A 17628-nucleotide genomic window follows, 5' to 3' on the forward strand; every position below is an offset into this window, starting at 1 on the left:
GCAGAAGAAATTGCATGGAGCTTACTACTGAAGGCTTGCTTTTTTTTTTTCCAAGGGAGGCAGGCACTTGATTTGCTTTTATAAGAATGGGAACTTGATAGCAGCATCATCTGATTATTTTTTTTTTCAGAGTGACTATCATGGAATACAAATTAGTAATGAGTTGCACCCAATATTTTGCTTGCACAATGCTTTCTGGAAAACTCAAAATATAGAAAGGGCAGCTGTGTAACTGTGGCATTTAAAGCCTACTGAGGGAGCAAAGTATTAAGCTTTGCACAAACCTTCACAGCCCCACCCTGCTGCAGTAAAAATATGTTGTTTTTCCTTTTCTCTGGGAGGGGATGACTTAATGGGGTTCTGGCTTGGGGGAAGAGCAGTTGCTCTGTGTTTCCACTGTTTGTCACAGTGTTCTCTCCAGATGGCAGTTTGTATGGTGATAAGTGTGGCCAGCCAGCAGGTACGCTGGCTGCATTTTATCAATACTGGTGAAGTCTTTCAATGCTACTTTTACGTTTCTCTTACAACGGATATAAATGAGGAAAAAAGTTCAAACCTCACCTTTCCCTTGAAAAGTTAAACCATTACCTGGTTAGCTCCACACTCACAAGTGTTAGCTCCCAGTCTGCAGAAGAGGCTTAGAGGGGGGTTACCGCATGAAATGTCTTTTAGACTTCAGATGTCTGCCTCTCAATCCATCAGCCTTTGCTTTCATTCAAGGTTCTGAGTCAGTAATCCCTTTGCTTTACCAGGTGTTTCCTGAAACTGGGCGAGTGGCAGCTGAACCTGCAAGGCATCAACGAGAGCACCATCCCCAAAGTCCTGCAATACTACAGTGCTGCAACAGAGCACGATCGCAACTGGTACAAGGTCAGTAAGGAAAAGGTGTCGGGCATCATTGCAGAGACATCAGTAAATCTGTTTCCATCCCATAATACAGGAAATGAAGGTGATTGCAGGAAGATTGCCTGTAACTATCTGCCTTGTTACTGCAAGTAGGATTAAAAAAAACAGAGAAGGCAGCCCAAGGCAACCATGAGATTCTTGCTTAGAGTTTTATCTGTCAAACAATTCAGTTTCTATTCTTGCTTTTCACAGTTAACGGTGAAGGAGAAATTATAATCTAAATGGAAAAAATTGAACGAGTTCTCACTCAGTATACTTGAACTAGGAAAGCAGCCTTGTTGCTAACTCTCCAAAGAGCCTTTGATTTCAGAGTTGTGAAATTTCAATTGATATTTGGTGCCAGATCTTCGCTTCAATTGATATTTGGCCAGCCGTCTCCTGTATGTCTTCCTGTTACACCTCCCCTAGTCCTAACACATTAATCTTAAATTTTGAAAAATTAAGATGTGTGTGAATCGAGTGTGATTTAATTTTTACTACAGAGCTCTTTTGCCTTAATATCCAACAGGAAGCTTCTGGCCCAGAACTCACCGTGATGTTATTTAAGATAATAAGACAATTAAACTACAAGTGATTAGAGAAAGCAAAGCATTGTGTCGTATGCAGGATGTTACTTAATATTGTTGTCCACAGACTCAGAAATGTTAGGTTATTGTCTCTAATAATTAGAAAGCACAGTTTGCAGAAAGCATTCATCTTCCTTCTGACTTCTGTTCTCTCTTGCTGGCAGGCCTGGCATGCCTGGGCAGTGATGAACTTTGAAGCAGTACTTCACTACAAACATCAAAACCAGGCCAGAGATGAGAAGAAGAAACTACGTCACGCCAGTGGAGCCAGCATCACCAGTGCTAACACCGAGGGCAGCAACAGTGAGAGTGATGCAGAGAGTGCAGAGAACAGTCCCATCCCATCTCCAGTGCAAAAGAAAGTCACAGAGGTATCCCTCTTCCCGGCTTATGTTGAGAGATAGGTACTTACTGCTTAGGTGCAGGAAGATGGTATGATAAGGAACAAGCTACTATGACACCTAGCTTGTGGAAGCTGTCTGTATATCTGTATATATATGCTCATAGCTTACAGCAAAAGTGAGGAAGTTCAGGTTTAACTCAGTTGTAAGGGAAGAGGACTAAATTAATACAAATGATCATAAGTTAGCTGTAAAATAAAGCAAAGGCATGGATGGCTATCAGAGGTGATACAATGTGCATTAACAAGTTCTGTTTAATCCCTTCATGAAAGACTGTGAGGAATCTCTTTTACTGACCAGTTATAGTAGGGCTGTAGTTCTTAGGCTGCTTTGGTGTCCATAGTTTTGCCAACAAACTGAAGTATAAAACCACTTCACAGTATGTTCCCTGCCAGGCTGAAAGACCTACGTGTAGTCAAGCAAAGCATAAATTCCAGGGGCAGCAAGAGGAGTATGAGCACAAGTTAACTATAATGTGGATTTTTCCCCTTGCTGAGTTTAGGATTCATGTGGACTGATGTGCTTGTGTAGAACTAATGCAGCAATTTTTATTCCAAAAGGATTTATCCAAGACCCTCTTGATGTACACAGTCCCTGCTGTCCAGGGTTTCTTCCGATCCATATCTCTATCTCGAGGAAACAACCTACAAGACACTCTAAGGTATGTAATAAAGCACATAGTAAATGAAATCCAGCTGATAAGGGCACATGGTTTAAGATTAGGTAGAACCTGTTTCTGCTCTTTTTTGTTATAGTTAAAATAAATTAATAGTTCAGTCCAAGCTAATTTGTGTTAGGCAGATTAGCCCTTATCCTACTATCTGTAGGTTCTGGGAAGAGCAGTCACTTGTAAATGGGTCTGAAGATATTTGACTGGAATGGCTTTTTTTGTTTCATTCCTAACAAATGTATTTCTCTTTTTTAAGAGTCCTTACTCTCTGGTTTGACTATGGTCACTGGCCTGATGTGAATGAGGCTTTGGTAGAAGGAGTCAAGGCAATCCAAATAGACACTTGGCTGCAGGTAAGGAACACAAAGAGCTAAGACAAATCTCAGTTCTGGGGGGAGCTTGTGGATTTATTACACGATATCCATGATGGTCCTTTGCTAAACAATCCTCTGTAGGTGACTTGCGAGAGCAGTGCGCAGTACAATTTGTAACTGATTTAACAAGCAGAGACGTGAAAAGCATTCTTGCGTGCATTTCTGTGTTTATATGCAGATTAGTGCATATGAATGAGAAAATTAAAATTTTAAAATTAAAAATAACATGCATTCAGTGGTGATCAAGTATAAAACACTGCTGTGCTGCTCTGATGGAATTCAGTCTATTTCAAGATTGTCTTACAGAATGACTCTTGTAAATAAATAAAAGTAGGCTTTATTTGTTATTTGGGTGTTACACTTCAAAACACATCGTACTATTTCCGTAAGAGGATCCTGTAATTGCACAGAACACTTGTCATCCCACTGAGCTCTTCTGCATTTCTGACACTGGAACTTGGTGTTATCCTCTGACCATCTTAAAAATGAGTGGTGGGTCTCTGTCTCCTGGAGAGACTGAGGTCTCTAGTAGAGAGCAGAGCAGCTTGTGACCTAAACGCATGAGATGACAGGGATGTTTATTTTACTTGTCCTTACTACTAGGTTATCCCTCAGCTCATTGCAAGAATTGACACCCCTCGACCATTAGTAGGACGTCTCATTCATCAGCTCCTCACAGATATTGGACGGTACCATCCCCAGGTAAGCTTTGGCTTAGAGGAGGGATTTTCACAGGCTGTGACAGCCAGCGTAGGCATTTCCTGCATTCCCTCTCACCTAGTCTAGGTGCCCACACTGGAAGTCACAGCAAGTGAGGACAGTGCGGATGGGGACTATTTCTCCCCCTGCTTCTTTCACCTCAGCACTGTTCACACAAAAATGGAAAGAAGAGGTGAATGAGCCGTGCAGCAGGGAAAGTTCTCTCTATCTAATAGAATACTGGGTAGTCCAAATCACTTTCTTAAATCTCATTAAGTGACTATTAAGAGACTGTCACAGACGTTCTATCTGAATTTCTTCCTACGGTGTGGAAAATCGCAGAATACTAAAAACAGTTTTCGTTGATACAGGCTCTCAAAGTCCTTCTGCTACTCAATGAATTAGTCTTGTAAGCCTTTCAGATTGGAAGACTTTGAATAGCAAATTCCTATCGCCTCTCTACAGAAGCAAGCTTGCTTTCTCATGTCTAGCCCTAAGGCTGCTAATTTATTAATGCTTTGCTAATCTTTTAATTTATGTAGCTCCTCTGTGTGGTTCTAAAATATTATTGGCTGATGTCCCTTGTAGGCTTTGATCTACCCTTTGACTGTGGCCTCTAAATCTACAACCACAGCTCGCCACAACGCGGCAAATAAGATCTTGAAAAACATGTGTGAGCACAGTAACACTCTGGTGCAGCAGGCAATGATGGTGAGTACTCGCTGCACCGTAATGTGTTCTGTGTTTCAGGAATGGATGTACTACAGGTATAGTAACACAATTGTTAATTTTGTTCAAGTACAATTAATTTGGGTCTTTTGCATTTGGAAGAAGTTACAGTATTAGTATAATGCCAAGAGAATGCTTTAATTTAAAAAGGATCTTAATGATCAAACACTGAGTTCCTATGTCTCCTTGCAAATAAATTTAGAAAAGAAATAAATGAAGAATCATTGTTTCATAAAGAGATATATTTTGTGTAATGAAAAGAGGAAACAAAATTTACCAAGCATAGCATAGAAAAAGGAATTTAATTAATTTGCTAAAGATTTTTTTGAGTATATAAAAAGTAATGCTTTCAGGCCAAGCTACACAAATACATAGAAAACTTCAAAGGGAACAAAGAAGGCAAGACAAGCCTGATCAGCTTCTTGCAGAAAGAAGTGTAACAGAATTGTGGGAGTTCTTGTGGCTCCCTCTAGCTGCCAGCAACAAATGTTTCATAATCATTGGAGAAGAAAGGATTTTTGCATTTGTAACTCAGTGTACAGTCATAGTGTTTTCCTTTGGGCATTTAATCTTTTTTCCTGTCCTAAAACAGGTGAGTGAAGAGCTGATCCGTGTGGCCATCCTATGGCATGAGATGTGGCATGAAGGGTTGGAAGAAGCATCTCGTCTATACTTTGGAGAAAGGAATGTGAAGGGAATGTTTGAGGTGCTGGAACCACTTCATGCGATGATGGAGCGTGGGCCTCAGACTTTAAAAGAGACATCCTTCAATCAGGTATCAGCAAATGACCAAGAGCGTAACCTTCTGCATGCCCTCAAAAGCAACCAGGACAGCCACCTGCCCCAGATGTGTTAAGGGACCTTTCTCTTGGGATTCATTTTTAGTTGCAGACTTCGTTATTCATATTTATCTTCAGATCTGCATTGCTTTTGGTGGCTACAGAACTACAGGGGCCATGGTAGTCCAGACTGCCCTGCAGTCTTATATTGACTGGATGTTTGATAAGGTCTGGAAAACAAAACTGCTCTGCAGTTAGTTCTTCTATTTCCAGGCTGCTTTGCTTCATGGTAACCACTAGCACAGACAGTAGAGATGACCCTTCTTCAAGCCAGCAAAAGGAATTAATTTGAGCTTGTGAACCTACTGTTAAAGGGTGATTCTGTTCATTCTGTTGCCTCCTATCATGAAGTCTGTTTGTGAGCAACATTGTCTGATAAACTCAGTGCGTGTCTTGAATCCAGGAATTTCTGGATCTTTAATTCTGATATGCTATAAAAATGTGAGATCAAGTATTTGTAATGCAATTTGAAAATAGACTGTGGTGCTCTTTGTAGGTATTAAGTCTACCATCTGTTCCACTATACCCTGTAGAAACGTTTTCTGTTGTTTTTCACTTCCTCCTTAGGCCTATGGCAGAGATCTAATGGAAGCTCAGGAATGGTGCAGGAAGTACATGAAATCAGGAAACGTCAAAGACCTAACTCAGGCTTGGGACCTATATTACCACGTGTTCCGCCGTATCTCAAAGCAGCTGCCTCAGGTAGGGGAGAGGTGCAGTTCCGCTGTGGCTCTTACAGTGCAAATTGTCAACAGCCATCTTTGTTTCATGTTTTCTGGTTACTCAAAACATTCAAATTCAGTATTCTGGAAATACCTGCACGTGATTTGCTGCAAGTTTGCTGCTTATGCAGCGCTTCCTGCAAGCATCTGAAGTATTGACGACTGACTGAACTGTTCTAGATCCCTTGACAGCATGAACTCTTCAGATGTTTCAGTGAGATTTAACTGAAATGCTGAGGGGGTTGTATTTCCTTTGTTTTTGATAGCTCACTTCTTTGGAACTACAGTACGTGTCACCAAAACTCTTAATGTGCCGGGACCTGGAACTGGCAGTGCCGGGAACGTATGATCCCAACCAGCCCATCATACGCATTCAGTCCATTGCACCCTCCCTGCAGGTCATCACCTCCAAGCAGCGGCCCAGGAAGTTAACGTTAATGGGTAAGAGAGAGCAGTTTTCCCTTTGCTATTCTAGTATTTAAATAGTCATTGCTCTTAGGTCAAACTGTATATTTACAAGGTAAAACCTCTCCAATGCTTCCTTTGAAGTGAGGTGCTTCTTAGTGGTCTGCTCAGCCTCACTGCCACCCTTTCAGTTCTTGGGTGCACGTGTATTTACTCTTGTCTGTTTGTTCAGCAACATTAAACTTTTGTGTATTAATTCTTTTGCAGGAAGCAATGGGCATGAGTTTGTGTTCCTTCTGAAAGGTCATGAAGACCTTCGCCAAGACGAAAGAGTGATGCAGCTTTTTGGGTTGGTCAACACCCTGCTAGCAAATGACCCAACTTCTCTTCGGAAAAACCTCAGGTATGTGCTGTGGGTCGTCACAGAATGTGCTTGTGCACAATGACACCCTCCGCAGGTGCAGTTTCCAAGTAACCCTTGGCACAGCCAGCTGGTTTGTGAGGGAATGGTGAATCTTGGAACTAAGAGAATTTAAGAAAAAAAAAAAGAGAAAGAAAAAAAAAAATATTCATAGAATTCAAACTTGGAGGAAATGTATCCTGAGGGGATTGTTTGTTTTATTTTATTAAAGTTCCATCTATAAATAATTATGGTCTTGGAGGCAACCGCTATTTCAAGATAGCTTGAGTGCTGCCTTAGGAGCCTGAGAACAGGGCGTTTTGGCAAGGATTTTTTATTATTGTCACTGAATAGCTTGGTGAATAGTCACTGAGCGCATTCTGTACAGTGCCTTTCAAGTATGAACATATCAAATGTCATGTGCAAATAATAGACTATCGTGGGTGACATAACACGTACCTTCTAAAAGCAGTCTTTCAGTGAGAACTACATAAGCTTTGAGGATGTCTGTAGATTATCTTGCAGAATCTATTCAAATGGATGTTTCAGATCTGTTTGAAAAGAGGAAAAGCAGAGCAACTACTGAAGAGACAAGTTGGATCAGAATTGGATTTAGTAGTTGTTTTAAGCATCTCGAAATGTCATAATTCACAATGTACAACCATTTGAGCTCTGGTTCTTCATTTTTTTTCCTGTAGCATCCAGAGATACGCTGTTATTCCCCTGTCTACAAACTCAGGCTTGATCGGTTGGGTCCCCCACTGTGACACACTGCACGCGCTTATCCGAGACTACCGAGAGAAGAAGAAGATCCTGCTCAACATCGAACATCGCATCATGCTGAGGGTAAAGGGCAAAGCTGGCAGAGTTTTTGGTACACTCTTTTAGGACTTCAGTGTCTTAATGAAAAATAATGGCATGCAGCTTGTTCTTCCTTTGCCTGTTTTCTGGTTGTTATTGGTACCAGTAATAAATGCAAAAATATCAGGTAAGAGTTATAAAATGCTACCAAGAGGTAAAACTGGCCACACGCTTATTTGTTTCTCCTTTCCTGTTTTAGCAGTGACCACAAGTTGTCACCATCTGGTGACTAAAATGTGTTTGGAATTTTGTGTGACTGTGATGTGCCTTACACAAGGTGCCATCCTGCTGGCATCGGCAAACATTGTGTCTAAGCAACAGGGCCAAAATTAGACAGACTGGAGAAACTGAACATTGCTGGAAAAGTTGGAATTGCCTGCCAAAAAGGAAAACGTGCGCAAACCCAGAAGACTTATTTGGATAATGTTTCTTGAAACATAGTTACTTTCGCAATATTTTAATTAAATATGGACTACTTTGCAGATGCTAAATCATTTGCTATCCCATTTAAAATTAATTACTCACTGCCAGGTAGTCATCTCGCTGTGTTTGGGAACATTCTGATCAGTCTACAGATAATTTTGGATCAAGTTTATATTGAAATTATTTGTGATTACTGTGTTTCTCATAGTACAACTGGGGATTACTGGAGGTGGGGTTTTTTAAAGTGCCTGAGTGTTGTTTCTCAATTTTAGATGGCTCCAGATTACGACCACCTGACTCTGATGCAGAAAGTAGAAGTATTTGAACATGCTGTCAATAACACAGCTGGTGATGACCTCGCCAAACTGCTGTGGTTGAAAAGTCCAAGTTCGGAGGTGAGTTCAGCAGATGGAATGGCTTGTGATTGGCCATCAGCATAACGTGGAATTACCTTCTCTGCAGAATGAGTGAAGGATAGTGTTTATTCATCACAAACTCCGGATGAATCACTTCAGAACCTGTATCCACATGTATGTATCCCCTCACAAGGGGCCATACGAGGCTCAGATCTCCGTGGCTGCCAGAGTGCAGTCCAAGGCACTGAAGCTCCAGATACTGCGCAAGGGGAGAGAAAAGCAGGAGCCCCAGAATATATTCTTTTAATGGTGTAGGCATCTAATTCAAGGCTATTGGATGTTTGAACCCTCTCAGGTTTATGAAGTGTATCGAAGCTAAGCACATCACAGTACTTACTTGCATTTTGCAGGAAGCAAAAATGTATAAATTTAAAATATAAGCTGAAACTTCTAACACGCCTGCCTGGCTTTTTCTGTCTTGTCTCCACTTGTAGGTGTGGTTTGACCGAAGAACAAACTACACTCGTTCACTAGCTGTGATGTCAATGGTCGGGTACATTTTGGGCCTTGGGGACAGGTAAGTCAAACTGTAAAGGTTTCTTTTAAATAAAAGCACAGACTGTGTAGGCCTATCAGTTAATTCCTTGGATCCGTTCTTAGCATAACATCTTGTGGTTATTGCTGAGTTGTGATGATAGCATCTTTCAGGACCTAATTGTGCTGCCGTTATTTTCAGCACTGCAGGCACGAGATGTAGGGCTCGTGTGTCTTGAGTGCAGGTCAGAGTTTCTTCCATTTTGAGAGGAATACACACAGAATTACATCAAGGACCACAAGTTCTAATTTTGTCCTTTCCTTTTACTCACAGAGTGGGAAATCTTTTTCTATCTATTCTGTGAAACATAAATATTGTTGGTTAAACTGTTGCTTAACATGGTGCTTTTTCTGATCTGCAATACAGACATGTTCTGGAGGGAAGTAGGTGCAATCCAAATGGTTTGGACAAATAATAAAAAAAAAAGATAAAATGAACAGATGTTTGATTTAGTATATGGGTTACTGTCAAAAGGGGACATCATAACTTCCAAAACACTTTTGAAGACAATATATTTTAGATTTAAGGTCTGTAATGCAAAAACAGCTAAACCCTCAAGTGTTTTCATAACAAAAGCTTTGATTCCCAAACTTAAAGGTCTTTATATTGAAATTACAAACCTCTGAGACTTTTTAATTAAAACAAAATTGGAACAGGTCACCGTAAATAGCAGCACTGTGGTTTTCCTAGGCTGGATTGATTCTCTTCTCTTCTGGTGGTAATCCAATTTGCATTACTTCACCTGTAGCATAATTCATTACATCTTTCTATACCGAAAAAATGAAAAACCACAAAACAAGTAGAAAACTTTATCCTAACTGAAAAATAAATGTTCGTATCTAAGAAACGTACTGATGGTTCTGGTCCTATAGGCTGTTTATCTTCCGAGGTAAGATCTCTAACTCCTGAGAGGTAATTACAAAACTAATGTGATAGATGCACTGTCAGGAAGCTATTCTGTTCATCCTGAGATTGAAGATGTGAGGCAAGCCAGCTGTCACTGGCTTTTCTTGTTCATGAAGATAAATATCATTTCACACTGGAGCTGCTCTGATTTACTTTGGGTTTTTATAATGGTCTGTCACCCTGTGGTGTTTTTTTTTCTCCTACTCCTTCATCAAAGACACCCCTCCAATCTGATGTTAGACAGACTGAGTGGAAAGATCCTGCATATCGACTTCGGGGACTGTTTTGAGGTAAATCTTTGAATTTGGACATAAAATTTTCTGTAATGTTTCACACTTTCTGGTGGAACAGAAATGAATCTATAAGCCGGGATAAACTGACCTTGGAGCGTGATCTTGGGCAAGCCCTTTGGCTTTATTTTGGGCTTCGCTTTACCTAGAGGCAAGGTGAAAATAATAGACATTCTATCTCAGAGGCACGTCTTTGAGGATTGGCTGATTTCTGGAACAAGCAAAGAAGTGCTAACATCACTTTTCCATAAATTTTCTTGGAGCAATATAAGCTGCTGATAGGCAGTCTGTGTTACTTGACACTAGCAGCTGGGCACACGTGTGAGTTTTCCCTCTGTTACCAAGTTAATTATCAAGCTGCTTCCAAAAATTTGTGGAAACTGAGGAACATAAAGCTGAAGCTTTATTTCCTATTTGGAACACAGCCTTCAAGATTGTAGCAAAAAAACCCTCAATACTTATTAACTCTTAAATAATAAGTTAGCTATTAATTTACTAATTCTTCATCATCATGTGTTTAGGTTGCAATGACAAGAGAAAAGTTCCCTGAGAAGATTCCATTTAGGTTAACAAGGATGCTGACAAACGCTATGGAGGTAAGCATCCCCTCTTCCACATGAAGGGGATTGTTCCTAGGGAAAATGGCACCCATTTCTCAATTTTTCCTGTATTTTCTGTTGTGGCTAAACCTCTCCACTCCTGTAGGAACCAGAGGTGTTAATATTTCAGCTGCATTTTCTTTAGTTAAAATATTTCCTGTCATTTTTACAGTACATTGCAGTGGAAAGCAGCTTTTGAAATTCCTCCAATTTCTTAGTTTCCTCATTCCAAATAGCTGTTTGCATCAACCCGACACAGCCAATAGTGTGGTACTTAATGAAGAACACCTTAATGGCAGAAGAGAGCTTCTTAATTTGTAATTCTTCGTTTGTAATGAACATCTATCTCATTCTCTCAATGACCAAAGCATAGTGAATTCCAGTTCAAAGCACAAACCCCTACCTGCACCCTGAATGGTGGGTTTGGAGTCGCACAGTGAACGAAGCAGCGTGGTTGATTCCTTTCTTTCTCTTCTGAAGGTGACAGGCCTCGATGGCAATTACAGAATCACCTGTCACACGGTGATGGAAGTCCTGCGCGAGCACAAGGACAGTGTCATGGCTGTGCTTGAAGCCTTTGTGTATGATCCATTATTGAACTGGCGGCTGATGGACAGTAAGTGATTCTGATAAAACAGCGACAGCAAGAGAGTAATCAGTCTGATTTCGTGCAAGAGATCCAGAAGCCTGAAATCCAATGTCTGTTTGAAGACAATGTGATGAAATTGTTGGTTTGCGTGTGCTATTCATGCGTGCACACGGTTTTACGGATTATAATGTGAAATTCCCGCAGTGATTAAAACCCTTTTGCCCTTAAACACAAACACCAAACTGAGCTACAACCAAATTTTTTGGGTTGGTTTTGTATTAGTTGTCATCAGGAGACTAAAAGCTGTTCTCAGGTGACATAAAATATGGAAAAACGCAATCAAATCTGTATTGTTGGTGGGCAAATTGGCTACGAAATACTGAAACTCCAATTCATACTTTTCACCTCCTTGTTTTCTTGCAGCAAATACAAAGGGCAATAAGCGCTCGCGAACAAGAACAGACTCCTACTCAGCCAGTCAGTCAGTAGGTGAGTAGAAAAGATGGTTCTTTTAGCAGGGCACAAGACTGGGTAAATATTTTCTGTCCTCTTCTCAAAAGTAGACAGACAAACAGGGCTAGTTGGGGACGTGGAGGTCGGAGACAGTCTTGGGCTTAGTGATCATGAAATGGTTAAGTTTTCCATTCATAGTGAGGTAAGGAAGGGGATTAACAAAACCTCCATCTTGGACTTCCGGTGGGCAGACTTTAACCTGTTCAGAACCCTGGTTGGGAGAGTCCCGTGGGAGGTAGTCCTGAGAGACAAAGGAGCCCAGGAAGGCTGGACGCTCTTCAAGAGGGAAATCCTAAAGGCCCAGGAGCAGGCTGTCCCCATGAAGCGCAAAATTAAAGGGCGGGGAAAATGGCCGGCCTGGATGAACAAAGAGCTCTTGATGGGACTTAAGGAAAAAAGGAAGGTTTACCACCTTTGGAAGAGGGGACAGGCAACTCGGGAGGAGTACAGAGATTGTGTTAGGTCATACAGAGAAAAAATCAGGAAGGCAAAAGCCCAGCTAGAACTCAACCTGGCCATTAATATAAGGGACAACAAAAAAAGTTTCTATAAATACATCAACAAAAAGAGAGTGACAGAGAATGTCCATCCCTTACTGGATGCGGGGGGAAACCTTGCAACCAAGGATGAGGAGAAGGCTGAGATACTTAATGCCTTCTTTACCTCTGTCTTTAATAGTCAGACCAGCTACCCCCAGGGAGTTCAGCTTCTTGGGCTGGAAGATAAGAATGGAGAACAGAACAACTCCCCTGTAATCCAAGAGGAAGTAGTTAATGATTTGCTTATGCACCTGGACACGCATAAGTCTATGGGGCCGGATGGCATTCACCCAAAGGTTCTCAGGGAGCTGGCAAGAGAGCTTACCAAGCCTCTCTCCATTATTTATCAACAATCCTGGTCAACAGGAGAGGTGCCAGATGACTGGAGGGTGGCCAATGTGACGCCCATCTACAAGAAGGGCCGGAAGGAGGATCCTGGAAACTACAGGCCTGTCAGCCTGACCTCGGTACCGGGAAAGATCATGGAGAGGATCATCCTGAGTGAGCTCTCAAGGCATGTGCAGGGCAGCCAAGGGATCAGGGCCAGCCAGCATGGGTTTATGAGAGGGAGGTCCTGCCTGACCAACTTGATCTCTTTCTATGACCGTGTGACCCGCTTTCTCGATGAGGGGAAGGCTGTGGACGTTGTCTACCTGGACTTTGGTAAGGCCTTTGACACCGTCCCTCACGGCATTCTCCTGGAGAAACTGGAGAATCATGGCATAGACAAGTGTACCCTCCGCTGGATAAAAAACTGGCTGGATGGCCGTGCTCAGCGAGTTGTGATTAATGGAGCAAAATCTGGTTGGCGGCCGGTCATCAGTGGTGTCCCTCAGGGCTCAGTTTTGGGGCCAGTCTTGTTCAATATCTTCATTGATGATCTAGATAAGGGGATTGAGTGCACCCTCAGTAAGTTTGCGGATGACACCAAACTAGGTGGGAGCGTTGATCTGCTTGAGGGTCAGCAGGCTCTACAGAGGGACCTGGACAGGTTGGACCAATGGGCCAAGGCCAATGGGATGAGGTTTAATAAGGCCAAGTGCCGGGTTCTGCATTTCGGCCACAACAACCCCAAGCAACGCTACAGGCTTGGGGAAGAGTGGCTGGAAAGCTGCCTGGCAGAAAAGGACCTGGGAGTGTTAGTGGACAGCCGGCTTAACATGAGCCAGCAGTGTGCCCAGGTGGCCAAGAAGGCCAACGGCATCCTGGCCTGTATCAGGAATAGCGTGGCCAGCAGGAGCAGGGAAGTCATCGTGCCTCTGTACTCGGCACTGGTGAGGCCTCACCTCGAGTACTGTGTTCAGTTTTGGGCCCCTCACTACAGGAAAGACATTGAAGTGCTGGAGCGTGTCCAGAGGAGAGCCACCAAGCTGGTGAGGGGTCTGGAGAACAAGTCCTATGAGGAGAGGCTGAGGGAACTGGGCATGTTTAGTTTGGAGAAGAGGAGGCTGAGGGGAGACCTCATTGCCCTCTACAACTACCTGAAAGGAAACTGTAGAGAGGCGGGGGTTGGCCTCTTCTCCCAAGGGAATAACGACAGGACCAGAGGAAATGGTCTGAAGTTGCGGCAGGGGAGGTTTAGATTAGATATTAGGAAGAATTACTTTACTGAGAGAGTGGTCAGGCACTGGAACAGCCTGCCCAGGGAGGTGGTGGAGTCACCATCCCTGGAGGTATTTAAGAAACGTGTAGACGTGGCTCTTCAGGGCATGATCTAGTGCCCGGGATTGTTGGTTTGTGGTGGGGTGTTGTGTGTGGGGTTTAGTTGATGGATGCTGCTTGCTTTTTTTTTTTTTTTTTTTTTTTTTTTTTTTTTTTGGGGGGGGTGTTGTTGTTTGTTTGGTTTTGTGTTGTGTTTTTTTGTTTGTTTGTGTGTTTTTTTGTTTTGTTTTTTTTTGGTTTTTTTTTGTTTTGTTTTGTTTTTTTTTTAATGTGGTTGGACTCGATGATCTCAAAGGTCCCTTCCAACCACTAAGATTCTGTGATTCTGTGATTCTGTGAAACAGCTTATTACTGTTAGGACTGGAAATGGCTCAAAAAGCAGATGCTCCTTTACAGTTACATTAACACCCTTCTGGAGCACATACAAGCTGATATAATCCAAGGTATAATTGATATGTGGTAGCTATTTACTTGGCTACCAAATATTAGTGTGCAAAACCTTGTTAAGTGGTCATCTGACTGAAGGGTGAGAGCTTTGCGTTGAATCCTAGCAGCTGTTGGCTCCTGGACTGCAGAACAGGGACAGTGTTTCATATGGAGAGCTCTACAAATAAACAGACTTACTTGATTGTAATTTTAGGTCGATTGTACGTCATTTTAAAATGTCTTTCAATTGCACATTTATACAAAATGTTATTAAAAGTTGGATCAGGCCTTTCAGTATGTTAGCAGGGGAAAAACGACGTTTGCTCCTGGGATATGCTTCCGTTAGTGACAGAGATGTGTGGAACACTTGGTCACAGTGAAATATGTTTTCCAAATGAGCTGCTTAACGGTTTCTTTAATGTTTCCAGAAGAATATTATTTTATCTGTTTTTCAGCTTCACATTTATGCTTTTATTCTTTCATGGTTTTTTTTTTCAATAGAAATGTTGGACAGTGTAGAATTGGGTGAGACAGCCCATAAGAAAACTGGGACCACAGTGCCTGAATCCATCCATTCCTTCAGTAAGTGTCATTGTTGTTTCTGTACTGACACAGGAATTGTTCCTGGATCAGAGAATTTCATCCTTATCCAGATAAAAGCATAATAAAAGCTTTTATTGTTCATATGAATTCCTAATATTCTTTTCTACTTCTGTCTTTTAGTAGGAGATGGCCTAGTGAAGCCAGAAGCTCTAAATAAGAAGGCAATTCAGATCATCAACAGGGTTCGAGATAAGCTCACTGGTGAGCGTGTTTTTACGTTCATATAAGAAAAACATAAAATCTGATGAGGTGGATCAGCACAACTTGTAGTGTCCGTATTTTGTGCTAATCCTTGGATTTAACATATTCTGCTCAAGTGGATGAGCCATTTTCCTGCTTTTGTCTAACACCGAAGTACTGGTGCCTGCATTTAGATACAAAGGAGCCTGATTTGAAAAGTACAGAGGTGTTTGTAACTAACCAGACTTCATCTTCTGCATGTCTTAGCTTGTTAGTGGAAGCTGAATTTCTACTGTCCTGGCTTTATAGTTTGCAGCATTTGGTTGTGAAATTTTATGCTCTTAAAGTTTATTAAAAAAAAACTACTTCCCACCTGCCAATAATGTACTTGAAGGGATTAGGACCAGGATTCCAGCTACTGGAAAGTTATCTGTTGTTGGTTTATCCATTAGTTGGGGAAGATAAAAGGAAGAACCCGTAATAATAGGGAAACCTATTATTATAGGGAACCCATAATAATAGAGTTCTGGGCTCTGTATGCCTTTAGAGGTTCTCCATGTTTGGAAAATTTTGTATTTTATATACTGTCAGGGAAGGGTAGTTCAAAGTGCTATCAGTCCTTAACTTGCCACCCAGAAGCAAGTGATGTTATATGATTTGTGACTTCCATTTAAGGGGGGTTTTCATCCTTTAATTTCAAAGGTCGAGACTTCTCTCATGACGAAACTCTTGACGTACCCACACAAGTGGAATTGCTCATTAAACAAGCTACTTCTCATGAGAATCTGTGCCAGTGCTACATTGGATGGTGAGTTTATCATTCAGCTAAACCTTGCAAAATTCTTCTCTGAGTAATCCGAGCGAGAACAGCTAAAGAAAATGTCACTTGGGTGGTTAGGGATTTGTAGGAGCCTTGTCGCATGTGGCATCTGCTCTGGTAAATTTTGGAAGCCTACGACAGCGATCACACAGACAGCCCTCTGTAAGAGAGCTGCTGTTGTAATTAGTGACAGGGATTTTAGAACATTTAAATTGCAATCAGCCTGAACATTAAGTGTTTGAAATACGGCCGGTGGTCACTGATTGCAGTTACGGTGAAGAGCCACATATTTTAAAGTCAACAAGGATGATTTATTGTTATTTTGAGAGTTAGCCAACTTTGGACTGTGGCTAAGGAAATAGATCTTTTTAACATTTTTAAACATTAGTTAGCTGGAAAGAAGCATGGGGGATCACTGTCAGCTTTTCCTGTACTAAAATACTAGCTGGTATGGGATCTCAGTCCTTCTCAAGTGTTGCCTTTGTGAATCTCTACGCGAGTCGGCGTTACTGCAATATCTCTCTTTTCTTTAGGTGTCCTTTCTGGTAACAGAAGATTCCAAAGTATCCACAGCCTTTTTATTCTGGAGGCTTTTGCGCTCCAAACTTGCTCTTCTACAAAACACAAACTGAACGTTGGACTGAAATATACAGCCTTTGTCAAATATTTTGAAATGTAAATGAAAAGAGTTATTGTATATTAAAAGTTGGTTTAAGCCAATGTATAGCTGCTGTTGGAAAAACACAAGCTGTCTGAAACACAACACTTGATTTGGGTTTCCAGGACAGCGAAGACTGATTGTACCACAGATGTCTATGGTTCCACTTGGTCTTTGGGGAACTGGTGATCCATTGAAAAAAATAACTATATACGGGTTTTGACTTACTTTGCAATGTAACTAAGTCATTTGCAGATTAATTATTGCCCTGGTCAGTCCTGTGGTGTGGCTGCGGTGAGCTCAGTGCGCTTGTGCAGGAGGCTTCCTTCAGGTTCGGGGGCGAGCTGGATAACTGGAAAGAAAAGAGAAGAAGCAGAATTTTACCTTTGTTTCATCCTGTTACCTTGTTTTCAAACTTGATTCTTGCCCCAGAATTGGGAACCGTCTGTGCTCTCGTTACGCTAGTGCAGGAGTCGTGCTTCAGACTAGATCGGGATATCGGAGCAGACCCCCAGGATTGAAAGACCTTGAGCTGAGCGGAGTCAGGGGCCTCTGTGTGGGTTGATCGGTGGCAAACTGGATGCAGGGTACAAATGAAATACCACTTGGGAGCTTCCCGCCATGTCTGGATTAAAAAGCAGTATTGGGGAATAACTAGGGGGAAATTATTACTTGGCATAGGAGGCAGGCGTGGGGAGAACTGGTCATAACTTGAAACAGAAAATAATGGTTATTAAACATGAGGTGAAGATAAAAGTTATGATTTATGAATTAAACATATTAAAAACGATGCACAAAATACAACAGAGTAGCCATGTTTAGATGCCATGTTGTATTTGAATATTTTTGTGCCAATAAATTACACCAAAATGTAAACATTTTGACTGTGCTTGTTTA

At 41.7% G+C, this 17628-nt stretch overlaps 1 protein-coding gene across 1 annotated transcript in view; it reads left to right on the plus strand.

Annotated features, from left to right (window-relative positions):
- Window positions 1-17604, plus strand: part of MTOR (mechanistic target of rapamycin kinase) — a 67047-nt gene extending 49443 nt beyond the window's left edge. Inside the window, exons 37-57 of the mRNA XM_074161773.1 lie at window positions 753-870; window positions 1637-1843; window positions 2434-2534; window positions 2800-2896; window positions 3521-3619; window positions 4205-4327; window positions 4938-5120; window positions 5752-5886; window positions 6173-6347; window positions 6579-6714; window positions 7410-7557; window positions 8268-8390; window positions 8846-8928; window positions 10070-10142; window positions 10664-10738; window positions 11222-11357; window positions 11754-11819; window positions 14972-15052; window positions 15194-15274; window positions 15956-16061; window positions 16607-17604. Of these exons, the coding sequence (XP_074017874.1) occupies window positions 753-870; window positions 1637-1843; window positions 2434-2534; window positions 2800-2896; window positions 3521-3619; window positions 4205-4327; window positions 4938-5120; window positions 5752-5886; window positions 6173-6347; window positions 6579-6714; window positions 7410-7557; window positions 8268-8390; window positions 8846-8928; window positions 10070-10142; window positions 10664-10738; window positions 11222-11357; window positions 11754-11819; window positions 14972-15052; window positions 15194-15274; window positions 15956-16061; window positions 16607-16622 (2362 nt within the window). The 3' untranslated portion in view covers window positions 16623-17604. The remainder of the gene's footprint in view (window positions 1-752; window positions 871-1636; window positions 1844-2433; window positions 2535-2799; window positions 2897-3520; window positions 3620-4204; window positions 4328-4937; window positions 5121-5751; window positions 5887-6172; window positions 6348-6578; window positions 6715-7409; window positions 7558-8267; window positions 8391-8845; window positions 8929-10069; window positions 10143-10663; window positions 10739-11221; window positions 11358-11753; window positions 11820-14971; window positions 15053-15193; window positions 15275-15955; window positions 16062-16606) is intronic.
- The last annotated feature ends 24 nt before the right edge of the window (window positions 17605-17628 follow it).

Source organism: Numenius arquata, chromosome 20, assembly GCF_964106895.1.
Source record: "Numenius arquata chromosome 20, bNumArq3.hap1.1, whole genome shotgun sequence".
Lineage (NCBI taxonomy): Eukaryota > Metazoa > Chordata > Aves > Charadriiformes > Scolopacidae > Numenius > Numenius arquata.